The sequence below is a fragment of the Gadus morhua genome, chromosome 17 (genome assembly GCF_902167405.1).
Source record: "Gadus morhua chromosome 17, gadMor3.0, whole genome shotgun sequence".
NCBI lineage: Eukaryota > Metazoa > Chordata > Actinopteri > Gadiformes > Gadidae > Gadus > Gadus morhua.
This window is the reverse complement of record NC_044064.1, coordinates 6,159,205-6,180,266: the sequence shown is the minus strand read 5'-3', so window position 1 is coordinate 6,180,266 and position 21,062 is coordinate 6,159,205. Positions and strand designations below refer to the sequence as shown.

Here is a 21,062-nt window from a genome sequence, read left to right as displayed (position 1 = left end):
GAGTGTCTGAATCAGGGTGCATCAGAGCGTGCTCCAGCAGCTAACCATGTCAAGTTTCGTACCATTCAGTCCCACATACAGACCTCTCACCACAAGCTCAACATACACGCCGTCCACACCCACACACACCAACCGCTGTCTGCACTGTGGTCTGTAGTTCTACAACATGGACGCTACATTGTCTACCATCCATGTTAGTGTCACTGAAAGCAGAACAACCAATAGCCGATAAAACGTCTTTATGACACAACCATCTCTCTACTCAGTCTGCATGTATGTATGTTGCATGTATGTCTTCCTTATCCGTAAATGCAATTCAGAGGCTTTAATATTTCGGTGTGTTCTAAAGGGAACCCAATACCTCAACAATACTGACTATACTATGCTAGCATACTGGTGGCTCTCTGTGCCGTCAAACACACGGACATGACGCTGTTCATTGCTCTCCCGACTACTTTATTCGATACAGACAACGGCAGAATATTCATTATATAGTCATACAAATAAACAAAAATAAACCAAACAGCTCACTGACGATACACATAACGACATACAAGCCCTTTGAGACTGTATCTGTGATTAAGAGCTACAGAAATAAAATTGGCTTGACATTCAATGTATTATAATTATATTACATGATTTGGTAACTTCAAAGTACAGCCTTGTCTAGTCTATCTAGCTAAGTGTAACGTATTGCAGTGTGTGCTAACTCAATCACAACAAGACCTTGTCCGGGCCGATCGAGACAACCGTCATCGATGCACTTCCCGCCTTTTTCGGCCATGTTGGCTGCTATGCTGGATGCGGTAGGTCTTGCGGGCCTGGGCTCTCTCCTTCTCCAGGACCACCGTGTCGTCTAGGAGCTCCAGCGCTGGCAGCTGACTGATGACGTACTGTCTTTCAACGAGACGGAAGGATTTCAAATCACATTACAAAAGCTAATTGGTTAACTCTGGTCATCATTTAGTCAGTTAGCAAGAACAACCAAAACATCAATGTTTGCTCCATGTCAAGCAATATCTTTTTATACATTTATACATCTGTCGGAAATGTTTTTAATATAATAAACGTTGTGAGATATCAACTTTTAAAGGCATCATGACATCAGTGCAACATTCAGAATAAGATATTTCTACAGAAATTCGTTTTTGATTAATCCTTGCTTGTAAAAAAAGGTAGCACAGCACACATAACAATGAGTAGGTTCTTGCTTACCTATAGTCTTGGTACTGGGTCAAACTTCCACCATTGAAATAGCTCGAAGCGGCTTCGTTATTCATCATGCAGAGAATCCTAAGGTGTGGCAAGACATACGCTACGTTCAGCCGATACTAAAAATGCATCTGTCATCCACACATGAGATACAGTTCAGTTGTTTTTAATCATCAATTTTTGAGTGGATTTTCAAAAGCCAAGACATATTGTGGCAATTATTGTGAAAAAATACGCATCAAAATAAAATCTATTGTTGAATTTGTATTATTACTTTTTTTATTCTATATAGCAGATTACAACTTATTTACTTCTACTGTTTAGTATTTTGAGGGTGAATGCAGATACAGGCCCCTAGGGAGCAGATAGGGTAATGGGTCCTGCATGGAGAACTCCCACAGGTAGGATGCTGACATGGGGAATGAAACAAAAGACCTTCAAGAACTGAAAGCAGAGAACCACTTAAGTCCACTAGCCCGCTTTTCACTCATCAATGGCAGTACTTACTGCCCCCTCCTATCCAACAAAGGTCTTGTCTGTCCATAAGTGTTATATTTATGACATCAGTTTATTCAATATAAGGGGTTTGGATGTATGACCTGCCATGGTACTGCAGTTGTGAACTAGCCTTCCAAACTTACTGCGACATATTTACAGAAAAGTTGTTGTCATGTACACTGTCCCTGTGGAATGAACCGATAAACGGAACGAAACAAAACCTTTCAAAAACACAACTCATTAGATAAGACGCCATAACGACCAGTGAAAATGTGATCCAGCCCAATGCGCATACAAGAGTTGATAAAAAATCGTCAAAGGGACAAGAAGAGCCGAAAATAAGCCCACTGACTTGATGTTGGGGAACTTGCGGCCGATCTCGTCCACGAACACGGGCAGGTTGTGGATCTTGTTCTGGTTGATGCACACGGCCGTGACGCTGGGCATGAAGGGGAACTTGACGTGGGACGTGTACTGGTTCCGGTCCAGGATCAGGGTGTGGAGTTGTTCCAGCTGGCCCAGTTGCACCGGGTTTCCAGTCAACACCAGTTAAGGAGGACATGTGATATCACATTACAACGGTGGTCGGTACAGCCTACTCTTTTTTAGGCTATAGTGTTCCTTCCTTCCATTTTATAAATAATATGTGGAATTGCAGATTGTGTTTCATTAATTGTTACTGTATGTAAGTGACAATGGGAGGGGGGTGAAATGGTGATTAAATAGCAATCGTAATGTAGAGCGGAAGAGACCCACCCTACACTAAATGAAAACATCAAGAATGGCAGCACAAACAGAACCCCTATTGATGAACACCCATTGAGTGACGTTAGTCCAGTTAAATTGTATTGACGTTGTTTATAACATTCTTCAAAAACAGGCGCTGCACAGCCAAAGGATACTCCACCAGCAGGTTGTAGCTCAGGTCCAGAGCCTCCAGGCGACAGCTGTGCTCCAGTATGACCTCGTAGGGGATCTCCGAGAGGTCCTGGTGGGCCAGGGACAGCCAGGTGACGCAGGGGGCCTGCGTGGGGACCGCTTGATCCATGAGCGGCCTGGCACTGGACGGAGGTCACAGTCCATCTGCTGTGCAGAACAACAACAACAGAGGGGCTAACGCCTCTGTTCCGAGCCATGGTCCCAACCCCGACAAACAGAAGGTAAGTGTGGCGTGTTGGGACTCAGAAGAGCTCAATAATAGTCTTAATAGTGATACAACTGAATTGAAACCCTGTTTATTGCCCACTCAAACTCTGATGATAACTGCTAAAAGTTGAATCCAATTTTTCAGACAGACACACACACACACACACACACACACACACATATACTTGCTAACACATGCACGCACACACACACCAGCACACACACACCAGCACACGCAGATAGACAAAGACTGACAGCCGTACAGATACAGCTACACACGCGGACACAGACACAGAATATCATTTTTTTGTGAGATGACACCAAAACAACAACAAAACGGACAACAAACATAGAGGCAAATGAATAAAGCGAGAGCTCACCCAGTGGGAGACCCTGGTCTGTCTGCCGGCCAGACCGGAACGCCAGAGCTTCTGTGAGCAGCCGGCACAAAACCAAATGAAACAGGCTCTTTCATGCGCCGGCGCTGGGTCACATGATAGGGATAACGAGGTCGCCTGTTCAGTTAACCCGGTGGCTAGCATACCCTCATGGACCCTCACGGAGACCACTCCTTCCCTTTCCTCATGCATTCTCCAAAAGGTCAGGGGGATCACTTTAGCTTGAGTGTTTCAATAAAGCTTTACTTTTTTGGTATACAAAAGGGATTTAATGTATGCAATGTGGTGCACGTATTTTAATACATAGATCTGTTGGTATGCTTCGGGTGCAAAATGTGTTTGACCTTTAGACGTAATTATGCTGTAGACTGAATGTCGTACTTTTAAAGTCAACAAGTTTTTTTATATTTACAACCACAGGTTGGGCAAGTTTGCATAACTGTGAGGATGTCAAACGTGAATGCAGAGGAGGTTAAATAAAGATTACAGTACAGCCATGGTTACATATTTGAACAAATCAGTTAACCACGCAAATACACAGTACATGACATAATATAAGTACTCATGTCAATTTCAGCTTTAATGTTATTTTAAATCGCTTTATATGCACCAATATGTTTACAATAAACACTACTTAAAAAGATAGGCCCGGATACGATAGTGTGTTACATTGGAACGCATCTAAACCTCACATGATAATTAAGCATAATTTCTGCTGGCAAGTACAACGAAATGGGACTACCATCATTATTCAGATAAATAAGCGTCAAAACAAAGAATTATATACAAGAAGGAACAGATAGGACAATTCAAGTTTGTAAAAAATAAAACAATCTTACAAGTAGAAGAAACTTATGAAGAAATGGCATATATTTATAATGTAAACCATGTCACATGGCCCGAGGTTGGGAACATTCATTAATATCATAGCATCAACGAGCATCGAAACAATAGTGGAATAACAGAGGTACAGTTATCCCTGGTAAATTACAGGTTTGTGTATGACCTACACAATACAAAATCCCTCGCCACTTCATCTTAACCAATCAGATACAGTCAGTCATCCCAGTTCCTCTGGAGTCCACAAGAGACGGTTCAATCCAGTCCTAGTAATTTTTCCATTGTCATGTGATAAAAAAAAAATATGTGTTTAGTTATTTTGTGCCTTTATGGAGAGGAGAGAGAGTGAAGAGAGACAGGGTGGTGAGTTGAAGAGGAGACGTGATGGCCTGTACTACATTGACTCCAGGTCGGACTCGAACTCGCACGGGTCGGGTATCGAGCAAGACACGTCGCCTTCACCCTCCGCGCATCAGCGCCGCTGTTTAAAGGTGTGTCTGTTTATAGTTCCTCAGTCGGCGCGTCACTGCCGTTCGATGCCGTTGAACAACATGGCCGCCGCGGCCCCCCTGTATTCGTTCCCGCCCGCTAGGCCTTGACGGAGCACACGTAGCGGTGGCCCCGCCCCGTGCGGCAGTCCCTGATCTGCCACTTGGCCCGCCGCCAGACCAGCACGCACCGTCGGCTGGTCTTGGTCTTGGGGCGCGGGGGGGTCCGCCTCCAGTTGGTGTAGCTCAGGGCCTCTCCGGTGGTCCACTCCCAGCGGCCGCGGCTCTCCCGGTCGTTCAGACCTGGGAGGAGGGAGGAGGAGGGAGAGAGAGAGGAGGGGGAGGGAGGAGAGAGGAGGGAGGGAGAGAGAGAGAGAGAGAGAGAGAGAGGAGGGGGTGAGAGAGAGGAGGGGGAGGGAGGAGAGAGGAGGGGGAGGGAGAGAGGAGGGAGAGAGAGAGAGAGGAGGGGGAGGGAGGAGAGAGGAGGGGGAGGGAGAGAGAGAGAGAGAGAGAGAGGTGGGGGTGAGAGAGAGGAGGGGGAGGGAGGTGAGAGAGAGGAGGGGGAGGGAGGAGAGAGAGAGGAGAGGGGGAGAGAGAGAGGAAAGGGAGTAGGAGGGGGAGGGAGGAGGGGGTGAGAGAGGGGGGAGGGAGAGAGAGAGGAGAGGGAGGGGGAGGGAGGAGAGACAATTCAAATCGCTAAAGCATAAAGTACTCTGCAACACTTATTGCACAGACCCATTGAACTCAACCCGATACACCTTATGTTACAATCTTTTCTCAATAAACAAACAAAAGTGATCATTGTCACCTATCCAGAAGGGCTTCCTCCCACTGAAGTCCCACAGCCAGTCCATCTGGGCCTTAGACGGGACGCTTGCCAGATCGCCTCGGTATCTGGAACCACGCAGAAATGGAGACAAACTTTTTAAATTAATTGACTTCCCTGTCTATGAAATATATGAAATATATAAAGCTGAACTTTTAAGCAATATGACGAACTTCAGGCAAAGCATTCATGTTAATCAAATGAATTAGTTCCTACACGCCCTTTATTAAATCACCCTCACCATTCTGGATCAAATGAACAACCTCAACATTAACATTAAAAACCCAAAGATTCAACTCAACATTTTAAAAGTGACCCCGTGTCTGATTGGTCCCCTGAGGCTGACACACACACACACACACACACACACACACACACACACACACACACACACACACACACACACACACACACACACACACACACACACACACACACACACACACACACACACACACACACACACACACACACACACGTCTCCTGACCTCTCCTTGCAGGCTCTGTTCGCCTCGCTCCACGTGGCCTTGTGGTCGCGGCTGAGGATGTAGCAGGCCCCGGTCTGGAAGGCCCAGCCCCGGGGGCAGGCCCGGCCGGCCACCATCTGGGTCCGGCCCAAGAAGGAAAGGGAAACAGGCAGACACAGTGTCCTGTGAGATTGGCAGTACTCAACGCAACAGTCTTGAGACTCGCCAGGGAGTCGCCGTTGTGGAGCTTGTGTTTTGTTCTGGAATGCTGAGGTTTTCAAAATGATTTATTATAAGTATTAGGGCTATTTATTAGGACTATTTATAATACACTTATAATTAGCGTTGTTGCGGTAGCCTTATGTTGTATCAGAGACGGTCGCTGAGGGTTCATTTTAAACGACTCGGTCACTGTTTGTTTGGCCCACTCCGTTTCCCCTGCGTTGTGTTTTGATTGAGTCTCATGGTTCTCATGTGTTCGTCTCACTGCTAGATCTGAACGCGTGAGAACCAACCAGACTCAATCAAAACACAATGCAGCCAAAACAAAAAAGGGGGCGAGCCTAAGTAGCTGACTGCAGCTTAAATAATCTCGCTAAATTTATATTTCCTCTACGAACAATGTAACGTGCGCTGCAGTGTTTCACATGAACTATAGTGTTTCACATGAGCGACAGTGTTTCACGAGAGCAGAAGGAGGTGAGGGCTGTGGAGAGTCCTCATGCCTTGTCCGTGGGGGCCCAGGGTTTCCACGCCACCCCGTCACAGCTGAGCAGCTGACTGGTGCTGTGGTTGAAGTGGAGCACGCCCCTGAGCTCTGGGACACACGCTCTGGCCACCGGCCGGACCCCGGGCACCTGTGGACAAGAATGGAGCAGTTGGTTTGTGACAAACATATTTTAATTAGAAAAATGATCGTATTGTAATTTGGGTTAGGGTTAAAATATATTTTAAACCTGTGAAATTGTTTTCATATTTTTGTTTTACTAATTCAAAAACAATTTGGAGGATGAAAGACAGCTTTTAAAACACCTGGAAACACCCGGTCATTGTATGTGGGAACCGGTACATAAAGAACAGAAAATAAAACACCTCACCTGAGCGTCCAACAATTCCGGCGTTGTTTTGGCGCTTGAGACCTTCCTGTGCGGCGATAGCTTAGCCGTGTTTAGCACCGCGGACGCTACCTCCCGCTGTCGCTGCTTCATCTGCTGCTGTGGCGGCGGCGGCGGCGGCTGCTGCTGCCTGCTAACCACGCGGACGCTAGCCTTCCTCCCCTTCCTGGACGGGGACGCCTCGTCCTCCACCTGTACACTCATGACGCCGTGGTACTGCACACGGGACGGAATGCAACCACATTAGGGAGCTCACACCTCTAGCTAATGTTAGCGTAGCATGTTAGCGAACGGCTAGCCACCAGACGGAAGGAGCTCACCGTGTACACCACGTCAGTGCCGTTGTGGAAGACAGATGACGGTTTGACCTGAAAAAGGAAAAGAAATACATGCTTAAAATTCTAATTTAATTTAAAAAGGATTAAAGTAATCTGTTAAACTGTGCCTATCTGAACATCTTGGCCACGGACTACAGTAGAAAATTTGCTTGCTGGCTGACACTGGCACATATCCAGAGATGTAGATTAATGTGCACTGTCCTTCAAATAAATAAATAAAATGAAATAATTAAAAGTGCAAGATAGGCAGTTCATCGGTAATATACAGAATCCTGTAACAGTAAAGTAGTAAATGTCATTGGTGCTGTTTTCAACAAACTTAACAGGGTTAGGAATTTACACTCGTATTTCCCGACACTGCATTTAACCGCAACGACTGCCATAAATGATACAGTTTCCTTAACCGAATGAGGTCCTAAACAGCCCCTAATTCCACGAAACCTATTCCTTCTCCTCTCTCCATGAAAACCCTTATCGTACGAATCCCTTTATGAGCCGAGGCCGAAGCAGGACCATCGTCCTTCATCAGTTTGTAGCCCCCCTACCGTCCTGGGGTTGCCCCTCGCCCTGAGGGTCTTCCTGGGGGGCTCAGGCTCAGAGCTGGGGAGGCCGTCCCCGCGGGGCAGGATGATCCGGGGGCCGCTGCCCAGCGGGAGCTGCTCCACGTGGATGGAGCCGTGCTCCCGGTAGCCCCCCGTCTCCACCTCATCTCCCCCCAGGACGGGGGTCCCGTCTGGGCCCTGCTCTCCCCTGCATCCTCCTGGGGGGGGGGGGGGGTCATTCAACACAGAGTTAGAGTTCAAGTTGTTTGTTTCACTGAAAGACACACACACACACACACACACACACACACACACACACACACACACACACACACACACACACACACACACACACACACACACACACACACACACACACACACACACACACACCTCCCTCCCTCCACCACCCTGGCCCTCCCACCTCACCCCGGCCAGCGTCTCTGAGGGTCACCACGGCGGAGGTGAGCCCCCCCAGAACGGCTCCCTCGGGGGTCTCCAGGGTGACCCTGAAGGTCTCCTCGGCCTCCTCAAGGTCGTCTGCTAAGAGCACACCGGTCCAGCTCCTCTTCTGCACACCTGGGGACGGAGGAGACATGAGAGTACAGCCTCATACCGTTGAGGTCGTTGTTCCCGACCTCAACGTTTGGACTTGGACCGTTGAGGTCATTGGTTTGATTTAGGGAACTCAAACCCCGGACCAAAGGTGTTAATGGTCTAACGTATCTGGGATTCATCGCGTATTTCTTCCCAGATTTGTCTTTCAATGTCCGTAAGGTTTTGTCTTCCATGGAGGACCATGTCAGTCATGCTGTGAGTCTTCACTTTTCGAGCTCCTTACTACCCCCATCGTCACTCTATATCTTATTATTAGAATTATGCATCTTCTTTCGTCTTTTAATAATTTCTTTAAGGAGGGTGTGTGCAACACTACCATACCCACAAACCTCCCTCAGACTTTTTACAGCCTCTCCACCGGAATACTGAACAAAAGTTGACAAGGATTTTTATGGTTTGGATTAGGAATAGGAATAGTATTCCTTCTTCCTATTTTTTCCTATTTTTCTAATGCACCTAAAGGTGCATTAGAAAAAAAAGTACCTGGATCAAACTGAATGAGGGAGGATGCACTCGGGAGGAAGTCTTTGTCAGCTTTCGCAGTGATCTCTTTCACCTAGAGTTAGAAACAAGACAAAGATGGTGGACATTGTTATTTGAAGTCTACGTTGAAAAACTCCAGAAGCCAGTTGGTGTGGGATGGAAAATCCTCCGCTTTATAAATAAAACAAGCAAATTGCAAAACTAAAATATATGTAAAATAGAAAAGCATGGAAAATGTACATTTCCCAGCATGCATTTCTCCATTTGTTGGTTAGCACAGACCTTGACGGTGACGTACGAGGACTCTGCGAGGTTCCCCTTGCGCGTGACCTCCAGGGAGACGGTGCCTTGGTCCTCACACACTGAGTACTGGGACCGGGACAGCTCCACGCTGGACCACTGCAGCTCCAGCCTGGGGAACACACAGGAAGGGACACACAGGTTTGTCTCAAGGGGGGCCTGACAAAGTTGTCTGTTTTTTTTACATTAGAAACACTTCAACTGTTGGAAATGTTGAAACGTTGATATCATTGGTCTGATTTGGAGAACTGGTATCCCGGACAGATTTTGGTCAAACTATTATTTGTTCCAAAATGTCCATAATGTTTTCAATTTAGGGATTCTTGCCTATGTAAAACACTGTAGTTTCCCTTGTGTTTTAAGAGTGTTGTATCAATTAATTTGCCTTTCATCACAAACTCCCTTGTGTTAAACCATAGTGACCAAAAAAACAATAACATATAAAATCCTGCCCCCCCACCCCCCCTTTCGCCTTTCTTTTGTCAGGTGAGCTGACCCAGTTGTGTATCCTTCACCGTACAGTAAACCCTGGGAGATGCCTCTCGTGTTAAGTTAACGCTCACGTCGTCAGCACGCCGACTCACGTGTGGGCGGCTCCGACGTTCCCCAGAGGGTCGGACACCTTGAACTCCAGGCTGTCGGACAGAGACCCCACGGAGGGGTTGATCACGTACACGATGGACCTGCGGTTCAGGTCCGTCTGGGAGAAGCAGTGCTCCACGAAATCACCTGGAGGCGAGGTACAAGATCAATTATGATCATTAATTAGAATTCATGGATACAAGTAAATGGACTACATGTATATAGCACTTTTATCCAAAGCGCTTTACAATATTGCCTGACATTCACCCATTGACACAACGACGGCGGAGTCAGCCACGCAGGGCGACAGCCAGCTCGTCGGGAGCAGTTAGGGGAATCGAACTAGCAACCTTGAGGTTGGATATTGTACCAGGCAGCTGCCTCCCCCTCACCCCTGGTGGCGTTCTCCAGGTAGCCAAAGTAGAGCGGGCGGACCACGCAGAAGCGGATCTCCTCGTCCCGGGACTGGCCGTCCTGCGCCCGCAGCTCCCTGGACGACAGGAAGATCCCGGAGCGTCCGTCGGTCAGCGCCTCCGCCTTCCACAGGGGCAGCAGCGTCACCACCTCGGGGGCCGCGCTGTCCAGAGGCAGGACCTGAGGGGAACCAACATGACCTTAAAGGGGCGATAGTAGACCACCGGCTTATAGTGTCACCCCGTTAAGATGTTTGGGGGACGCTTTTGTCCAACGCGACGAGTGAGTCTGAGAATGCCTTTAGTCAAAGTTCAAATGTTGTGCAACCAGGATTAAATGCAACAACTGGACAGAGTGCTGATTAGCCATAAGCATCAGAAGAAGGGGTAAGAATGTATAATCTTTTTTTATTCAACTTTTATTAAAAGTAAATGTGTCACTGCCTCAACTAAACTACTTTGTTCGCTCAAAAATATGTATTTTATACGTGTAGGGGACCGACATGGACCTTTGAAGCTGCGTTATTCTCATATAAAAAATCTATTGCTAGAGCTACGAAAGGACCTGTGTCTATTCTCTACTCCTCTGAGCAAGGACCCTGGTCTCCAACAAAACCTTCAAAAACCTCAAAAAGAGAAGGGACATCAGGAGTCAGGACAACCTCGTAACGATGACCACCTCCACCTCCACCTCCTGACCACGCGTCAGCTGAAGAGCCACGACGGGGTGCCCAGATTTCTGCCTGAGCCCCACCTGAACGACGAACGCCACGGGCTCCGTCTGCAGCCGCCCCTCCACCAGGAAGCCCCGCCCCGAGGTGTCGGCGGCGGTGAAGGTGAAGCGGTCGATCAGGGCCGGGCCCCCGCCGTGGCCGTACGTCAGCCCCAGCTCCTCCAGCTGCCTCTGGGTGAAGTTGGCCCCGGGCCCCAGCGCGGCGGCGGCGGCGGCGCCGGTGGCCAGCGTCAGCCGGCCGTACTGCGGCGCCTCGTGGACCACGAACACCAGGCCCTCGGGGGGGGTGTCCGGGTCGGACAGGGCGAGGGCCCCGGGCCCCAGCAGGATGGAGGACCCCTGGGGCACGGTGAGACCCTCGTTCCGGAGCAGCGAGGGCAGCACGCGGTCCGTCAGCTCCACCCCCAGGGAGAAGGTGCCGTTGCGGGTCGTTTTGCCGTTGCTGATGACGAATCTGTGGGCGGGGCGTACACACAGGGAGGGGGGGGGGGGGGGGGGTGTGGTCACTGGGCATCGCTATGTTTTAATAGTTATAAAGTTAAAGTATGCAAAGTAGCTGTAGTACAACACAGTTCAACAAGATTCTCTATGATTGATGAATTTGATTATTACATTAATCCCAACAGAATGCTGATTAGTCAATCAAGATTAAAGGTAGGTAGGTTTTATCTGTATAATATTTCATTTTTTCCCGCAACACAATAATATTTTAAATATTTTAAATACTTTAAATGTCTGCAGTCCACGCACGTTGTTCACGACAGCTGCTATAGACGATGCTAGACTCGGCTTTCTTTATCAAACGCGCTTGTAACATTTCCACACGTTCCGTGCAGTACCACAGACGGTCACCGACATCACTGTTTCCAGCCTCAGTCCTCTTACTGAAAGGCGTCGGCGGGCTCGCTGGCACGGTTGTCGTGCACGTAGGCCACCAGGTTGGCCACCACGTCCATCTGGCTGAAGGTGGCGATGGCGATGCCTGGGTGCCGGATGTACTCCAGGTGGCCGTGCAGCGGGGGGGCGGTGACGATGTACTGCAGCTCCTCGGGCCGGTCAGTACCGTCGGTGGCCAGCAGGACGTCCGTGTTGAGGACCAGACGGTCGCCACGGCTCACCGTCACCGGGCGCACCGACACCGCGATGTTCCCTGGGGGAGGGGCAGCGGGTTAAAGGGGACGCCTGATTGGATAGTTAACTGTTGGGGAAAATTAAATAATAAGGCGGAATAACCACCATATGAATCAAACCACCGGAAGGGCTGGTTCAACGACACACTGACACATTATTATTATTATTATTATCAACAACAAGATTGGAAATTTGTTCTAAACCTTGCGGTTTGGAACAAATTCGGCTTTCATAATTATTGGAAATCCCTTATAATTTTCCAACACTTTGTCCCATTTGTGCATATTGACTTAAATAAGAATCATAAAACAGACACTCACTATGTGAAAAGTAGCGAATTTCGTCCGGTAAAAAGCGCCCCGTGAAAGGATTTCAACCGTCTACCTTAAAGCCTTTGGTCCTGAGGACCTGGACAGAGGCGTCCTGCTCCCTTACCTTTCTCCATCTCCTTGAGGGAGATGTGGTAGTGCTGGCTGGGGGACTGGTTCTCTCCGTCCGTCAGGCTGAACACGAAGAAGTCCTGGGCCGCGGCGCCGCGGGGGCCCGTGTGGAGGTAGCGCAGCAGGTTCATGTCCACCGCGTCCTGGCTGCAGTTCTGCCCGGCTCTGAGGGTCATCCAGGCCACGCCCACCTGCCCAGACAAACAGATCCCGGGGATCAGGAGGGCAATACTGGGCTTCAGATGATCTGGTTAATCACATTAAAGGTGACATACTACACCACCATCATTTCCCCCCGGATCAAAAAAGAAATCTAGATAAATGTTGTTTCTATGACTTAGTTACTCGGGTTCGTCCATTAATGGACCAAATTGTAAAATCATTAAGGACACATTTTAAAAGAGAACCTATGAGAAGGAGGTCTATTTATGTATTTTGAATGCTCTATGGATGTGAATGAAAAGATGGTTAGCACTAGAAATATGATCACTGAAGCTAATATGAATGTATTCATGTATCATTGATCAGATATATTCATTTCAATTATATAACTCAGCATTGAAGGGGTGTAATTGTTGTAAACTAATTACACGGGGATACCCAGACTCAGGCTACGCTCATGCTAATGCTAAGGCTAGTGCTAACCTTGAGCTGGAGCAGCCCCTGAGCAGGGACACTCTGGAACACGTAGAGGACCTCCCCAGGCGGGGTGTCCATGTCCTGGGCGGAGAGCGTCATGCTGGAGATGAGGTGGGCCTCCCCTGGTGTGACCTCCAGGCCGTTGTTCCTGGGGGTCACAACGACGGTTAGACCCCAAAAAGTATGGATCGCACAACGTGTGGTACAAAAGTAAAGTTGCACTCAACGTCTTTTTATGTGTTTATGTGCATGTGTTGATGACAATTATTGTGGGATCGTATAATAAAGTTGTATCATATCTTATCTTTATGTAAGAATACAATGAAACAAGAAAAACTAAAATGTGCAACTAAAGCTTCAAATATTTGAAGAACCAGAGCTATTTTTTTCCCCATTTTAGCTCAGATATTGTTTTGAAATAAATGAATGAAAATCGTACAAGATAAAGCAATAAATATTGAGGTCTGTTTGATTTTAACGTACATGATCTCAGGATCAGGGGCCTCCGATAAGATGCGAGACAACACAAAATAACTAAAAGCTCAACTATAAAACATTCTCCAAGGTCTCAGGGGGAAGGAGGCGGGGTGCTGACCGGATGACCCTGGGCTCCTCGTCGTTGACCGCCGTCACCCTGACCGCCACCCGTCTCTGGAGCGTGTGCACCCCGTCCGTCACCTGCACCGTGAAGCTGTCCTCCATGTTCTCAGAGCCGTCGTGGACGTACATCAGGGTCATGCCTGGACAATGGGAGAACAAATCAATGGGTTTTATTACTCACATTCAGGGAGGGGGGGGGGGGGGGGGGTCACCTGGGACATTGTAATGGTAAGAGTTGGATGGTAAGAGTTCGATGCTTTCATTCTACACGTGGTCTATATTTTTTAATCAGAGTCAAGGTGATTGATAGCCCTTAAATCCCAAAGTTAAGAAAGAAAATCGTAAAGTTTTTAACAAATCGATGCAGGGGACCAATGCGATTGAGGTTCATTTCAAAAGGTTTCAATTCATTCTACACGTAAATACGTGTTTTTTGTGTAAATGTTAAACATACATACATTTACATATATATTTTTTTAAATATATAGGGGTCAAATTAACAGACAACTGCAATGTCCTCATATCAATATCGTATCTTTGTAAAGTCTTTCATGATTAAAAAATGATTATAAAATAATTGTACGTGTTTTAGTTTTACTCTACGAATTAAAAACAAAGTACTATTGAATTACCCTCTTTGCGTTGTGTGATGGTAAAGTCCTCTATGAGCGTGCTAGCCTCCCTCTTCCTGTTAGCCGCCGCCGCTACGTGCTCGCTCATGATGCTACCATGGCGCGGGGGCGTGGCCACACTGAAGCGCAGCTCGCTCTGGGGAACGTCCAAGTCCTGCGCGTCCAGGATGGAGAAGTCCAGCACCTTCATGTCTCCCTCCCTCACCTGGAGGTGGGGGGTGAGAGGGCGATAGCATGTTGGTGTATTGCAAAGAAACGCCAGAAACAAAGTTTTGGTGTGGAGTGAGTTACACAAGACCTGTCCTTTAAGTGAATAATGCGTCCCCAGACTCCTCGGGGACTGACATTTAATTAAACAAAGTTTAATTTAACCTTTATTGACTGTTTTAATTTAACTAGGTTAATCACATTGGGATTTTCCATTGTTATTTTCAATCATAGCTGTGATCAACTATTGACTTGTATGCCGAAGTCACAAGCTTGCATCATGACCCTAAACGCTTTCATGGAATATATAATATTCCATGAAATATTTGGGAGGCGCATGTCCAGCCCTTTCGGTGGACGCAATGAGGGTCCGCGAGGACGTAAAGGGTCCATAAACCCCCTTGCGTTGCATCAACATGGAACCATAACTAAGCCTTGAGGGCATCTCGCTCAGGGAGTTCGACCGCAGAACCACAAGGATCGAACCTGGGACCTTTCCGGCCAGGTGGCGCCCCGGCCACTACCATACTGTTTATTTCCGTCGGTGCTCTCCGCACTCACGGTGATGTTCCTGGCCAGCAGGTCTGGGACCTCGTCGTTGGTGGGGCTGATGATGACGTAGAAGGAGACGGGGGCGGAGCTGCGCTCTCCGTCAGACACGCTCAGGACAAACTGGTCGGCCGTGGGCTCCATGCGCTGGTGTCGGGACTGGACGTAGTTCACGTGCCCGTCCAGGACGTCCTTGTAGGAGAAGGAGGCTGGAGGAGCAGAGAGGGTGGTGTTGAGGAAGGTTCATGTTAGGATTGATATCGGTTATAGTGTGTGTGTGTGTGTGTGTGTGTGTGTGTGTGTGTGTGTGTGTGTGTGTGTGTGTGTGTGTGTGTGTGTGTGTGTGTGTGTGTGTGTGTGTGTGTGTGTGTGTGTGTGTGTGTGTAGGGCTGGACTTTGTTTTAACTATTCAACATTCGGTGGCCTGTGATGGCCTTGTAAAGACGTTGTCAAATTGGGTAGCAACATTTCGTAGCCATGCGTTAAGCGACGGAATATATTGTCTTCAATCACAATAAAGGGTTTGAAATATTATAGGAAGTTGTGACGTCTATCATAAATATGCCGTTTTGTTTGCATAGCTTTTGGAAGATAACCTTTTATTCTAATTAATCAACATAAAGGTAGATGTGCCACCAACGGCTGGAACAACGGCCATAAGGAGTGAACAGAATCCCGTCTGTGCGTGGCTCTTCCCCCTACCTATGCTGATGCCCATGTTGCTCTTCTCGAAGCCCGGACTTGGCAGGACGTTCTCGATGTAGCCGTACTGGGGGGGCGACACCAGGCTCACCACCAGCTCCTCCAGCGCCGTGTCCACGTCAGAGGCCTTCAGGTGGGACGCCGTCATCGGGGCAGCCCCCCCTTCATCCACCACAAATACATCTCCTGGAAAATAAAGAATGAGGGAGGAATACCAGCAATTAGATTAGCAATCAATTGATCTATCAATTAATCAACCAATCAATCAACAATTATTCATTATAATCCAAACTTAATTGACCCTTGGAATGACTGAATGAATACTGAATCACTACATTTCGGGATAAAGTGTACAACACACTTACATATGATAATGTTAGATAATACACACATATATACAATACATGCATATCAATTCGTATTATTAAATTGGCCAAATTGATATAATGACGATGTCTCTTTCTGAACTTTCATATTATATTCAAAATAACAGACATGTAGGCCTATACCCGGGCAGCTTTCAGCCCGACATTGCTACCATGGAGGAACCCCAATCCCCCATCACACGTCCTCTCAGCGACACATCCCCCATCACACGTCCTCTCAGCGACACATCCCCCATCACACGTCCTCTCACACACACATCCCCCATCACACGTCCTCTCAGCAACACATCCCCCATCACACGTCCTCTCACACACACATCCCCCATCACACGTCCTCTCACACACATCCCCCATCACACGTCCTCTCACACACACATCCCCCATCACACGTCCTCTCACACACACATCCCCCATCACACGTCCTCTCACACACATCCCCCATCACACGTCCTCTCACCGACACATCCCCCATCACACGTCCTCTCACACACACATCCCCCATCACACGTCCTCTCACCGACACATCCCCCATCACACGTCCTCTCACACACACATCCCCCATCACACGTCCTCTCACACACACATCCCCCATCACACGTCCTCTCACACACACATCCCCCATCACACGTCCTCTCACACGGAGACACACTGAGCCCAGCGAGGAGGGGGAGGAGCCTCTCTTGTACCTGCGGCGAGGGTCGGCGCCTGGCTGTCCACGGGGAACACGGTGACCTGCAGGTCGTACACGGGCAGGCTGTCGGCCAGACGGCCCCCCGGCCCCCTGCCCCCCCCCGGGGGCCCCACCCCCTCGCAGCAGGGCGGGGCCGGCTCCGAGCCCGTTGCGTCGCTGACCACGAAGGTGATGGTGTCGTGGCGCGGGGTCAGTCCGATCTCGAGGCCTGGGGGGGAAAACAACGACAGATACAAGACGTGGGATTGGATGATGGTCATCAGTAGAACTGTCACGGGTTCGCTTTAGAACGGACATCGGATATTTGATCATCTATTTTGGCTACATTTAGGGCTGCACGATATCGGACAAAAAAAACCTTCGATATTTTTCTTCATAAAATCAAAAATTACAGCTCTTAAAATTAGCGAGATAATAATGCCTTAACGCAATCTAATGTGTCATTCCATTTGATAACCTCATTTAACTTCAATTGGAGTGGATTTAAAATGGAATTAATTTTTTTTATTAATTATTTATTAATCGTGAGTTAACCAATACTATGCGAATAATCGCGATAACAATATTTAATCGTTTCTCAATCTATAAAAAAAACATCTTAGATCACATAATTGATCATTGTATTCCACACGAGCACGATGTATCGTGCAGCTCTACGCTTATAAAAAAAATATGAACAACACGAAAAATAACAATTGCCCCCCAGCGAGGAACCCCCCCGTCCGCCTACCGGTGTGTCGGTACGAGACGGCGCCCTCCGCCAGGTCCGCCTGGACGAAGCGGTCCACGACGGCGCCGGCCCGCAGCACCACGCCGTGGTACGGCTGCCGGGCGATCAGCCAGGTCAGCCCGCCGTCTTCGCTGTCGCCGTCGGTGGCGTGCAGGTACTCGGCCGTGATCACCGCCTCGCGGCCCTCCACGCAGCCCAGCACGGCCCTCAGGCCCGCCGCCACCACCGGCACCTCGTCGTTGACCGGCCGCACCTGGGAGGGAGAGACACGTGAGGGGGGGGGGGCGGGGTGAGCCTATAGGTACGCGCTGTACCCAATGAGCCACCGGGGCGCCCCAAATGTATGGGGGAACCCATGCTTAAAAGAAAACTGGAAGTTATTTTGCCTTCAGGTTTTTTCAATCTGGGTTTGATTCAGCTTTGATTCAGTTTTAAAGGTGACATATTATACCACCTGGTGTGATTGTGATTAGCAGTTACAAGCCGTTTTGGAAATCTGCCTCTTGTGACATCACTAGTGGGCGTGTCCACCTAGATTTAATAAACGGACGACGAGAATGTGTGTCGCAACAACGCTTCATCAGCAGGTCATTGGGTGACCCCATCAGCCAATCAGAGGTGAAGGTGATGCATGCAGTAGCACGTGTTTCACCTGTAGAGGGAGTCCTCCAATGCAAACCAATGGAGGCTTGATGTCGAGGCGTGGTTCTTCCTTTGGTTCCGTGATTTGAACCTCAGTGAGGACCTCCCTACCTGAACCTGAAGTGTAAAGTCCACGGGGTTGGTGCCGTCGGTGGCGGTGAGGTCCAGCCGGTCCTCCAGGGTCTCAGAGCTGTCGTGGGTGTACCTGCACGGGACGACCCACACAGACCACCGACGGATGAACCCGTGGGACTGAGCGGAGTGGAAGGGGGGTTCTTGATATTCATTTATAAGTTTATACTTTCTATTCATGCAAAACTAGACTAAACTTCAGAAATGTATCTTGGTTGAATCTGATATACTACCATGTTGACTGTTGCTTTTCAATAAAGTTATGACCAGAAATAGAAGAACACCTTTCAGACGGCAATACTACGATGTCGATAATGCTAAATGATAGAGTTCCGTTCTTACATAAGGATAACGTTTATGGTTTGGTATTGGTACTGATGGGGCTACGAAGCTACAGTACATTAAAAAAATAAATACTTTGAACCAAACAAACCAAAACAATCCAAATACTGTCCAATGACGCGAACAGAGGTCGTGTCTCCTCCTCACCTGACCTCCTGGCTCCGCAGGTCCTGCAGGGTGAGGGCGTGTCCCGCGGCGAGCTGGACCCCCCCCTGACGCAGGGTCCCATGTCGGGGGCCGTGCCTCACCACCACCCGGAGGTCCTCCGGGCGGGAGTCCACGTCCAGCAGCAGCAGGTGCTCCAGCCCCACCCCGCCCTCCCCTCCCTCGTCCACCATCAGGGGGTTGGTCTTCACCTGAGGGGGGGCGCACGCATGGGATGTGAGGGGCCAGTACTTGAACACATCGTCATCAGTCACTGATGCGTGATGCGATTAGCCGTCATCCCAAACACTGTATTCACATTACATTTACGTTTAGGGCATTTAGCAGACGCTTTTATCAAAAGCAACATCGTTTAATACACACATTGACACACCGACGGCGGAGTGAACCATGCAAGGCGACAGCCAGCTCGTCAGGAGCAGTTAGGGTTAAGGGTCTCGCTCAGGGACACATCAACACTCAGCTAGGAGGAGCTGGGGATCGAACTAGCGACCTTTCGGATAAAAGAAAACTGCTCTACCTCCTGAGCTAAGCCGACCCCGACGCATTAATATAGACTTATGAATTTAGTATTTTCGTTTTGGAATGCGAGTTGGGGGTGAATTGTTGAACATGGTGCACGCTGTCTATTCGTCTGCGGTATGTGGAACGACAAAAACAAAAAAGCAACAACCGCTCCACAGAAATCCACAGCCACATGAGTTCTATGTGTTCCTGAACGTGTGGGGAGAGGCCTGGTTCTGTGTACCTGTGGGGGCTGATTGTCCACGGGCAGCACGGTGATGTTGAAGCAGATCCCGGTGAGAGTGATGCCCAGGTGGTTGGTGATGGACAGGACAAACTGGATCTGCTGGGGGCGGGGGCCGACGTCTTCCATCGGGGGCATGTAGGCCACCTTCATGAAGTTCACGGCATGCTGGAGAGAATGGAATAATAAATGTAGTGGTAAATAGAACATGATGATACATCTTATAATATGAAGCAGAAGAAGAAGAAGTAGACAGAGAAGAAGAAGAAGAAGAAGACAGCGAAGAAGAAGAAGAAGAAGAAGAAGAAGAAGAAGAAGAAGAAGAAGAAGAAGAAGAAGAAGAAGAAGAAGAAGAAGAAGAAGAAGAAGACAAAGAAGACAAAGAAGAAGAAGAAGAAGAAGAAGAAGAAGAAGAAATCAAATAATGGTTATTGTTCAATTAAATGCTTTTCCATCGAACATTTCTAGTATTGATACTGATCCATTGTTACTCCTCAAGCGTAGTTTTATGGCCTTCGTTAAACAACATGTACATGCGAGTGTCACTCAGTGCATCACGTGCATCCCTCAGGGCTCAGGCGTTCAGCGCTCCCGCTCACCTGGGTGAAGAGCCGGAGCATAGGAGCGCTGGCGTCTTTGGTGAACTTGGGAACGCTCTCGACCAGGAACAGACGGCCGGCGTCAGAGTGGCTGAGCGTCATGGGAAGACAGAGGGACGGGAGGAGGCCGTTTCCTCATCAGCAGGGTTATTTATTTTTTCGTGTGTTCATGGAATCTGTATCTTGTATATTTTGTTTTTTTTTATTTGTCACATACAGGATGTGCACTGAAATTGTTGTTGGACATGCTCTGTATTTCTGTGCTTAAAATAAAAATAAAATGTTTTCATAGAAATATATATAATAAATATATAATAAATGAAGGATATTATAAATAGTTATAAAATGAAAACTATATAAACAGGGAGATGTTTCGGGGGGGGTGGGGGGGGGGGGGGGGCGTTCTCACCTGTGGGGGCCGGTATAGAAAGGGGGCGTGGTCACCGTGTAGGTAAGCCCACTGTCGGGGGACTCGGGGTCCACGAAGCGCAGGTGCTGGCGCGTCAGGTGCACCACCTCCGTCTCCTTGACGACCAGTCGCCGGGAGGTGCCCGGCACCTCTTTGGGCGGCTGGTCCGGCACGGGTTCGATGTGAACCAGGACCACCTAAAGAAATCACAGCCGGACCACCCCCACCCACAGCGGGTCAGGACACGTCCAGGTGCTGATGTTCGTTCACGGTGATGAAACTCGTCACGTTTCATGGATTTAGAGTAGACTGACTAGAT

General features: G+C 48.6%; 2 protein-coding genes across 4 annotated transcripts in view; both read right to left on the bottom strand.

Moving 5' to 3' along the window:
- Positions 1 to 435: 435 nt before the first annotated feature.
- LOC115529512 (leucine-rich melanocyte differentiation-associated protein) lies at positions 436 to 3,552 on the bottom strand. Of its 3 annotated transcripts, none has more exons than XM_030338286.1 (5): positions 3,237 to 3,552; positions 2,613 to 2,796; positions 2,063 to 2,245; positions 1,216 to 1,293; positions 436 to 897 (listed from the first exon to the last, which is right to left on the bottom strand). In XM_030338286.1, the coding sequence occupies exons 2-5, from the start codon at positions 2,756 to 2,758 to the stop codon at positions 753 to 755; spliced, it is 552 nt and encodes a 183-aa protein (XP_030194146.1). In that variant the 5' UTR covers positions 2,759 to 2,796; positions 3,237 to 3,552; the 3' UTR covers positions 436 to 752. The 3 variants fall into 3 exon arrangements, with proteins under 3 accessions (XP_030194146.1, XP_030194148.1, XP_030194147.1); XM_030338288.1 differs by having other exon boundaries at positions 436 to 893; XM_030338287.1 differs by having other exon boundaries at positions 2,613 to 2,793.
- Positions 3,553 to 3,809: 257 nt separating this feature from the next.
- The window catches only part of frem1a (Fras1 related extracellular matrix 1a), a 28,861-nt gene continuing 11,608 nt past the window's right edge, over positions 3,810 to 21,062 (bottom strand). Inside the window, 27 exon segments of the mRNA XM_030338020.1 lie at positions 3,810 to 4,885; positions 5,391 to 5,476; positions 5,897 to 6,012; positions 6,601 to 6,732; positions 6,973 to 7,206; positions 7,311 to 7,358; positions 7,874 to 8,088; positions 8,300 to 8,449; positions 8,972 to 9,044; positions 9,254 to 9,383; positions 9,856 to 10,000; positions 10,246 to 10,447; positions 11,021 to 11,453; positions 11,885 to 12,149; positions 12,566 to 12,761; positions 13,216 to 13,357; positions 13,805 to 13,949; positions 14,442 to 14,646; positions 15,210 to 15,406; positions 15,900 to 16,085; positions 16,972 to 17,184; positions 17,707 to 17,959; positions 18,460 to 18,553; positions 18,970 to 19,178; positions 19,736 to 19,903; positions 20,335 to 20,425; positions 20,744 to 20,940. Coding sequence (XP_030193880.1) covers positions 4,683 to 4,885; positions 5,391 to 5,476; positions 5,897 to 6,012; positions 6,601 to 6,732; positions 6,973 to 7,206; positions 7,311 to 7,358; positions 7,874 to 8,088; positions 8,300 to 8,449; positions 8,972 to 9,044; positions 9,254 to 9,383; positions 9,856 to 10,000; positions 10,246 to 10,447; positions 11,021 to 11,453; positions 11,885 to 12,149; positions 12,566 to 12,761; positions 13,216 to 13,357; positions 13,805 to 13,949; positions 14,442 to 14,646; positions 15,210 to 15,406; positions 15,900 to 16,085; positions 16,972 to 17,184; positions 17,707 to 17,959; positions 18,460 to 18,553; positions 18,970 to 19,178; positions 19,736 to 19,903; positions 20,335 to 20,425; positions 20,744 to 20,940 — 4,728 coding nt within the window. The 3' untranslated portion in view covers positions 3,810 to 4,682.

Excerpts from the sequence above, each read along its gene's own strand:
- LOC115529512 (XM_030338286.1), bottom strand. The coding sequence starts at position 2,758 with ATGGATCAAGCGGTCCCCACGCAGGCCCCCTGCGTCACCTGGCTGTCC. Across the intron at positions 2,246-2,612 it reads AGCTACAACCTGCTGGTGGA|AAACCCGGTGCAACTGGGCC; the intron begins GTATCCTTTGGC and ends GGTGTTGACTGG. Across the intron at positions 898-1,215 it reads ACCCAGTACCAAGACTATAG|ACAGTACGTCATCAGTCAGC; the intron begins GTAAGCAAGAAC and ends TCTCGTTGAAAG.